The sequence below is a fragment of the Alligator mississippiensis genome, chromosome 1, assembly GCF_030867095.1.
Source record: "Alligator mississippiensis isolate rAllMis1 chromosome 1, rAllMis1, whole genome shotgun sequence".
Lineage (NCBI taxonomy): Eukaryota > Metazoa > Chordata > Crocodylia > Alligatoridae > Alligator > Alligator mississippiensis.
Genome location: NC_081824.1, coordinates 481,938,886 through 481,947,448, shown reverse-complemented (window position 1 = coordinate 481,947,448; position 8,563 = coordinate 481,938,886). Strand labels below are relative to the sequence as shown.

At 46.0% G+C, this 8,563-nt stretch overlaps 2 protein-coding genes across 2 annotated transcripts; one reads left to right on the top strand and one right to left on the bottom strand.

Annotated features, from left to right (window-relative positions):
• The first annotated feature begins 580 nt into the window (after nt 1–580).
• LOC102568264 (olfactory receptor 52K1) lies at nt 581–1,528 on the top strand. Its single transcript, XM_014607697.2, has one exon. The coding sequence runs from the start codon at nt 581–583 to the stop codon at nt 1,526–1,528; it is 948 nt and encodes a 315-aa protein (XP_014463183.2).
• A 3,635-nt stretch (nt 1,529–5,163) lies between these two features.
• On the bottom strand, nt 5,164–6,213 carry LOC102568027 (olfactory receptor 52K1). Its single transcript, XM_006271469.3, has one exon. The coding sequence runs from the start codon at nt 6,211–6,213 to the stop codon at nt 5,164–5,166; it is 1,050 nt and encodes a 349-aa protein (XP_006271531.3).
• Between the last annotated feature and the right edge of the window lie 2,350 nt (nt 6,214–8,563).

The following is an 8,563-nucleotide window of genomic DNA, read 5'->3' as shown; positions in this document are numbered from 1 at the left end:
GGTAAATTATCAGCCATGTAATCAATTGCCTCCTCCATTGCTGCCTGAATAGAAATGCCACTGCCCCTCCCAGGCACTTTGCTTTAAAGTTTGGGTGCAGCAAAAAGCAACGGTGGTGTGCAAGTGCACCACTCTACAACCCCTGGATCAACACCCACTTGTGTGTCCTTTCCTGCTTGGCTCTATTAATGGGTATTAGAGGCAGGAGGAAGGGTATAGAAAGGTGGTGTCCTGCCAGAAACTGACAGATACCTTAAGGTAGCCCTGCAGTGCTCCAGTAAGCACTGAATAAACTGTGGGCTGATTGCAAAATCTAGGAGAAAGCTTGTAATCAGACCCTGATGTTCATCAGACCTTCTGGGATGGGGAGGAATGATGCTGGGAATGAGAAAAAGGATTTGATGTGGTCAGTTCTGGCTGGATGGCAGTCCTGGCAGAGGAATACATAGCAGTATAGATGTGGCCAGGTTACCTGGGACCTAGACTCATACTGAGCATGTATAGAATTTACAACCATTACTCTGAATTTGCTCATTATGTTTTATTGTAAGGAAAGATATTGTGGGTGAAGCTGGCAAGGATGCTTCTCCAGGACAACACATCAATGCCCAACTCAACAATGTTCTTCCTCACCGGCATCCCTGGGCTGGAAGCCATGCATCGCTGGATCTCCATCCCCTTCTGTACAGTGTTCACCGTAGCTCTGCTAGGCAATGGCACCCTCTTGTACATTATCAAGACTGAGCCCTCTCTCCACAAGCCCATGTTCTACTTCCTCTCCATGCTGGCAGTCATTGACTTGGTGCTGTCCATGACCACCATGCCAAAAACATTGAGTATCTTCTTGTTTAACGCTCGGGAGATCAGTTTTAGTGGCTGCCTGGTGCAGATGTTTTTCCTTCATTCCTTCTCCATCATGGAGTCAGCTGTGCTGCTGGCCATGGCTTTTGATAGGTATGTTGCCATTTGCAACCCCCTGCGGTACACTACCATACTTACCAATGCAGTGATAGCCAAGACAGGACTTGCTGCCTTGGCCAGAGCTGTTTTTCTCATGTTTCCTCTGCCCTTCCTCCTCAGGAGGCTGCCCTACTGCCACTCCCACATCATTGCCCACTGCTACTGTGAGCACATGGCCGTGGTGAAGCTGGCCTGTGCCAATACAAAGTTCAACAATATCTATGGGATCATCGTAGCCCTCTTTATTGTGGGGCTAGACCTGATGTTCATTGGCCTGTCGTATGTCAAGATCCTGGGGACAGTGCTGAGCCTGGCCTCCAAGGAGGAGCGGGCTAAGGCCTTTGGCACTTGTGTTGCCCATGTCTGTGCCATTTTAGTAGTCTACACCCCAGTGGTTCTGTCATCCATAATACACCGGTTTGGCCACCGTGTGTCCCCTCATATCCACATCCTTATGGCCAATTTCTACCTCCTCTTTCCTCCCATGATGAACCCCATTGTGTATGGGGTGAAAACCAAACAGATTCGTGACAAGGTGCTTTTCCTGTTTCGCCACAAGAGGATCTAAGCTGAGTGTTGCCTGGATTCAGGTACTGGGAGGATTGATGAGACCCAGTTGTGAGTTTCCTACCCACCCAAGCTCATGAGGCCCATAATGCAATTATTTCTATCCTGAACAGCCCTAAAGTCTTTCAGAAATAATGGTGCATCACTACAGTGAGCTGGAAGACAGCTGGTTGATACACATGCAGTAGGAGCTCCTGGAAGCATCGTGATTTACTTGGTCAGCACTGAAGGCTTACCTGACTTGACCCAGCTGTAAATGAGTATGTGGTCATTCAAGTCAAAGGAATCTTAAGGGGGTGCTGTCACTCATTCATGTGGCTCTGGCTACAAAAACTAAGCCAATTCCTGATAGACCACTTAGGCTTGAGTGAACCTTTGACCTTGACCTAGAGTTGGGCCCCAAATGTTCAGACTTACTTTGGTCACAGAATGAAATTTCCAGTTCCTGCAGCTGCAGAAAGTACCTTTGAATGGTGAGTCCTTCATAACCAGCACAGGCAGTGCCATCTTTATGAATCTTCCCCTCTAGGGGCAACAGACCAGATGTTTCACCACATCACACAGACAACGCAAGAGTGTAGGATCCTGATTCACAGAAGCCGCCTGTTCATCTTTAAACGTATCTACTTCCACTGGCTTCAGAGTTCATGGTGGAGGGGGGGTGAGTGGGGTGTTGAGACAGTTTAATGGGATATCTTCTCTGCTTAAATCTTAGCTTGAGTGCTTCCCTGCCTCAGGGCCTGTGAAAAGCCATGAGGAATAATAAACCTGATCTCGGCAGTACTTGAGACTTTAGGTTACTCTGATAAAATTATGAGAAATTTCAAAGTATTCAACTCTGACTTCCTGGGCCTGACAATAAACCTGTTTATAATAAAACACTCGTTGAACCATCTTCGTTTTATTTTGTTCTGTGTTTAACTTTGTCTATTGATGCACACATGATATATTTTTAATACAATCAAACTTCCGGCTCCAAGGAAAGTGGCAGCTTTTCCATCTCCTGAAGCCCTTACATCCAGACTGGAGGCTTCTCTTAAAGACCTACTTCAGCTAAACCTAAGTTATTGTACAAGGGTAAGTGGATGAAATTCTATATTTGGGTTAAGCAGGAGGTCTTGTTAAATGATCTAATGGTCTTGTCTGCCCTTAAAATGATTTGGTTTCTTCTAGAGACAAAGGTTACTTTGTGTTCCTTAAAATTTCTTGTGCTTTCAAATAATTATTATTTTTCTGACTGTGCTTTTAATATTGTGATGCTTACAATCACATTCACATATTTTTTCCTGAAGGTAATATTAACCCATCTCCATGCTTGTGCTTCTTTACTTGATGAAATGATAACGTTAGCTAGCCAAATAAATTCTTTAGGAAGCAGCTGACTCCAATAAGTGACCTTTAAGTATCTATGACAACTATGACACCTTCCGCCCTATCAATCCATTTATAAAATCCAGTGTTTGGTTCACATAGATCCTAGGAGAGAGTTTTACAATTTTAATTTGATTTCTAAGGATTTACACCAGTTTTGTCTATAACAAATTTATAAATAGTAGGGTTTCATGGGGTTTTTTGCCTTTCATGGAATGTTTAAAAGGCATCTTTAACGTCAATGTGTAAGAGTGATTTTTACAAATTGTGACTTTTAAGTACATGAACCATTTTCTACATGAAGAAAGGCTCCTCTCAGAAGAAGAGCCATATATAACAATGATTATGTGGGGATGGGGAGGGGGAAAGAGAGCAAGAGACAGTGAGAGAAAGAAGGATCACGTCTCTATGAATGAGGATTTAAACACTGTAATTGAATCATAGAAAATGAGGGTTAGAAGTGATCTCAGGAGGTCACATCTAGTCCAACCCCCTGCTCCAAGCAGGACCAACCCCAACTAGATCATCCCAGCCAAGGCTTTGTCTACACAGATCCTCAAAACATCCAAGGATGGAGATGCCACTGCCTCTCTGGGGAGCCTGTACCAATGCTTCACCATCCTCCTTGTTGTTAGATCCTGACTCCATGCGATGCCCATTGACTAAGAAGGCAATGGATCAATGCCGTCATGCATCACCTGCACACATTGCTCATCAACGGCTCAAAAAGGAGACAGCTTTGGACCAGCTCCCCAAAAAACTGGGGAGCAGCCATGAACGTTAGATTTTTTCCATATTTATATACCTTGGGTTATACTCATTAACATTTACCACTTAGGCTTGAGTGAATCTTTGACCTTGACCCTTGACCATGCTGGGATGCCCATCTGCTTGCATTTCTGCTGGTCTGTCTTCCTGCCTCCCTTTGCTGCCTGCTACCTAGGCTGCCAAGGCATACTTACAGCACCACAGGGAGAAGAGGGTGAAATGGACTGAATTGGTAGGCACATTACCAGCAGATCACGGGAAGTGATTTGGCACTGGGAAGGCCACATCTGGAGTCCTGTGTTCAGTTTTGGGCCCCCACTACATAATGCACATGGACACATTGGAGAGAGTCCAGTGGAGGGCAACAAAAATGGTTCAGGGGCTGGGGGACATTATTTGTGAAAAGAGGCTGAGGGAAATGGGCTTATTTAATCTGCAGAAGAGAAGACTGAGGGGGGATTTGATAGCAGCCTTCAACTCCCTGCATGGGGGTTGCAAACAGGATGGAGCTGGACTGTTCTCAGTGAGGGTAGATGATGGAACAAGGAGCAATGGGCTCAAGTTGTAGCAAGGGAAGTTGCAGTTGGATATTAGGAACAATTCTTTCATGGGGAGCGTAGTAAAGCACTGGAACATGTTGCCCAAAGAGGTTGTGGACTCTCTATCTTTGGAGGTTTTGAAGACCTAGCTAGACAAAGCCTTGACTGGGATGAACTAGTTGGAATTGAACCTGCTTTGAGCAGAGGGTTGGACGAGGTGTGCCCTCCTCAGGTCCCTTCCAACCTTCATTTTCTATTATACTATGGTTTCATGTTTTGGTTCCACAGAACCATCCTTTTCTATGGACAGCCATTCTGGTAGAAATTTCCAACCTGTCTTTGAGGGTCTTCCTGGGAGCCAACACACAGGGTTCTTTGAGTAAATCTGATATCTTTTATTAATGCAACTATTTTCCAATTTCCAATTATTCCTGAGCTTTTTTCAAAAATTATCCCTGTGGTGTTGCATAGAGAAGGCCAAACTTGATAGGCAGGTCAGAGACAGGCTGCTTCTTCCACCAAGCAGAAGCATGTGCTCATGCCTGTGCATAAGTATGAAGTCCAGATGTGGTCCGGGGGTGCCAAGGATGGAAAAGAAGCTGCAGCTTATATGAGCATGTTTGTTCACTTTGTTACCTGTTACCAGCAGCACACAAATAGTAGGGGATGGGGAAGCATGATGGAACTGAGCTGATTTAGTACAAGGGACTATATTCTGCCCCCTGTACACAACAGCTAAAGTTCCCATGCCAACACCCTCAGAGCCCCAGGAAAATCACAAACCCATTTATTCTGAATATGTCCATGGGCCTTATTTCCTGTTTTACTGGCCTACAACTCCTTCCAGATCAGCCTAGAGCAGTCGTCTCCAATATTCACTGACCCCCAAGGCCATCTTGCCAACTAAGCATTGTGCTGCTGGAAATATCACACTTTGCTCACCTGGACAATCTCAGTTTTAACTGCTTAATTTCTTGTGGCAATAATCAATGGCAGAGGGTCTTGTGGACAGCATGGTGCCCACTAGCTCTGCATTGGGGACCACAGACCTACACCATTTCTGGAACAGGATCAGCATCCTGTCACGAATCTGTTTGGTTTTGACCCCGTACACAATGGGGTTCATCATGGGAGGAAAGAGGAGGTAGAAATTGGCCATCAGTATGTGGATATGAGAAGCAACATGATGGCCAAACCTGTGAATTATGGATGAGAGAACCACAGGGGTGTAGAAGACCAAGATGGCACAGATGTGAGAGATGCAAGTGCCAAAGGCCTTGATCCTCTCTTCCTTGGAGGCCAGGTTCAACACTGTCCTCAGGATCTTGACATATGACAGGCCAATGAACATCAAATCAAACCCCACAATGAAGAGGGCTACAGTGATCCCATAGATGTTGTTGAACCTGGAATTAGCACAAGCCAGCTTTACCACAGCCATGTGTTCACAGTAGCAGTGGGCAATGATATGGGAGCGGCAGTAGGGTAGCCTTCTGAGGAGGAAAGGCAGAGGAAACATGAGTAAAACAGCCCGGGACAAAGCTGCCAACCCAATCTTCACTATCATTGCATTGGTGAGTATGGTCGTGTACCGCAGAGGGATACAAATGGCAATGTACCTGTCAAAAGCCATGGCCAGCAGTACAGCTGACTCCATGATGGAAAAGGAATGAAGGAAAAACATCTGCATGAGGCAGCCACTAAAGCTAATCTCCTGGGCATTGAACCAGAAAATGCTCAGTATTTTCGGCATGGTGGTCATGGACAGCACCAGGTCAATGGTGGACAGCATGGAGAGGAAATAGAACATGGGCTTGTGGAGGGAAGGCTCAGTCTTTATAACATACAAGAGGGTGCCATTGCCTAGCAGAGCTATGGTGAACACTGTGCAGAAGGGGATGGAGATCCAGCGATGCATGGCTTCCAGCCCAGGGATGCCGGTGAGGAAGAATATCGTTGAGTTGGTTCCAAAGCTATTGGGTGCTGATGGGTTGTCCTGGAGCGGCATCTTAGCAAGCTTCACCCACAGTGTATTTTTCTTCTAATAAAATAGACAGAATGAATAGATATTGGAAAATATGTTCATCTGGGGCACCAAACTCTATTACATAGCAATGAAGGTTTCAGGAAAAATTTCTGACAAAGTCAATACTGGACACAAAAAACAAAATGATGGGTTGGGATGTACAGGATTCCCTCGATTTATGCGTGCTCTTTATATGCAAATGTACTCTTATGCAATGAGCATATTTAGATCCATAATTCGTTATATGCAAGGTAAATTTGCTCTTATGTGATCAGCATAGATGTCCCCCCCCCCCCGACCTAAGCAGGTAAGTCTGTGGGGGGAGGGGAAAGGGCGGTGGCCCCACTCACCCTAGCTCCAGCTGCAGCGGCCCTGGGAGTCACCAGCACCAGCCGCCTGCAGCCACTGGGTTGCACCATGCTCTGCCTGTCCCTCATGCCTGGGGTCACCCCAGCTTCTGGGCTGTGCCTTGCCATGGTGCAGGCAGCTGGTGTTGGCTACTTCCGGGGCTGCTCCAGCACAGGCTGGGGTGAGCACAGAAAGTGGAGCCCTGGGTGGTGCAGGGCACAGCACTCACCCCAGCGCTGGCTACAGTGGGCCTGGGAGCAGCCAACACCAGCTGCCTCCACCAGGGTAAGACATAGCCCAGAAGCAGAGGTGAGTGGGGACAGGCAGAGCACAATGCAGCCCAGTGGACAGTGTGCGATTTTTTTTTTTTAAATCTTGCCAGGTAGAGCAACTGCAACAAGGGAGATTGAGAACACCCAACCTCTGGGAACCAGAGGTTAGTGACTAAAAGTTTAAGTCCCCATTCACCCATGGACTGCCAGATCCTAGGTGAGAGCCCAAAGCTCTAGGCTACTGGGTAAAGGTGGCAGGGAGCACCTCCTTTTTCTCTCCCTTCTTGCTTTTCTCAATGATACCTCAGTCTATCCCTTCTTTGTTTCATTTAGGGTGTTAGATCTGTCTTGACATAGTGTTATAATCATCAAATCATAGAAAATTCAGGTTGGAAGGGACCTCAGGAGGTCACATCTAGTCCAATCACATGCTCAAAGCAGGACCAGCCCCAACAACATCATCCCAGCCAAGGCTTTGTCTAGCCAGTTTCTAAAATCCCCCAAGGATGGAGTCTCCATAACCTCTCTGGGTAATCTGCTCCAGTGCTTTACCACCCTCCTGTGAGATAGTTTTTCCTCATCTCTAAACTCAACTTCCCGTGCTGCAGCTTGAGCCCATTGCTCCTTGCCCTGCCATCTGCTACCACTGAGACCAGTCCAGCTCCATCCTCTTTGCAACCCCCCTGCAAGGAGTTGAAGGCTGCTATCGAATCTCCCTTCAGTCTTCTCTTCTCCAGTCTAAATAAGTCCAATTCCCTCAGCCTGTCCTCACAAGTCATGTGCCCCAGCCCCGCAACCATTTTCATTGCCCTCATTTCATTAGGTCTGTATTGTATCAGGTTTGACAGTAATTATATGTAAAGTTCAGATTATGGTTGTATGGGATGGCTAGGATAGGGATAATTCAGCCTCAGGCAGGGGTTTAGACTAACCCTAAAAGTCACTTCCAGCCCTACTTCGCTATAAGTCTATGACTCAATGCTTTGTGTTAAAATGCCCCAAATGACAACAAATCAATGACAACAAAACATTAGAAAATGCCCCAAATGACAACAAAATATTTCATTTAAAGTTGGGCACAGTAATTTGTTATTCAATTTTTCTACTAACTTTTCATTTAACTGAGAAAAGCTGGATTTTTTTTTTCATTCTGGGTCCATCGGACCTGCTTTTTTTGTTTTTTCCCCAGTCTGACCATGGCACCAAGAAATCAATTAACCCAACTAGTAGCTGATCAGAAGCAAATACAAATCCTTATTTGGCAGAGCCAGTCTCACATAAACTACATCTGATGACCTGATACAGACACTGGGTGCCTTGGTCAAAAGAACAAAGGACATTATGAAGGTTAAAGAAGGCAGCAAGGTTGTGAGAGGTCCAAGAGAGACACTAACCTCCTTGACAATGGTGCCACCTCCCAGCAAGCATTCAGGTGATGGGAGAGCATCACCAGTCCTGACCCTGTAAAGCCCAGGCCTTTTGTCCAGACTTTGATGCATGAATATGCCACTTGTATATATGCATCAGGTCCCTATACAGCTCATGTATATGTCTAAATAGTGAAACAGGTGCCAGACTGCATACAGCCATCAACACTGCTAGTGAAAAGGGACTGTGTAGCTCCACATTACCAAACCAAGCACCCAGCTACCAGGATGATGGGCTCCAAACCAAACTAGGTCCCAGAGTTTGCTGAATCTGAGTTCTCAGAT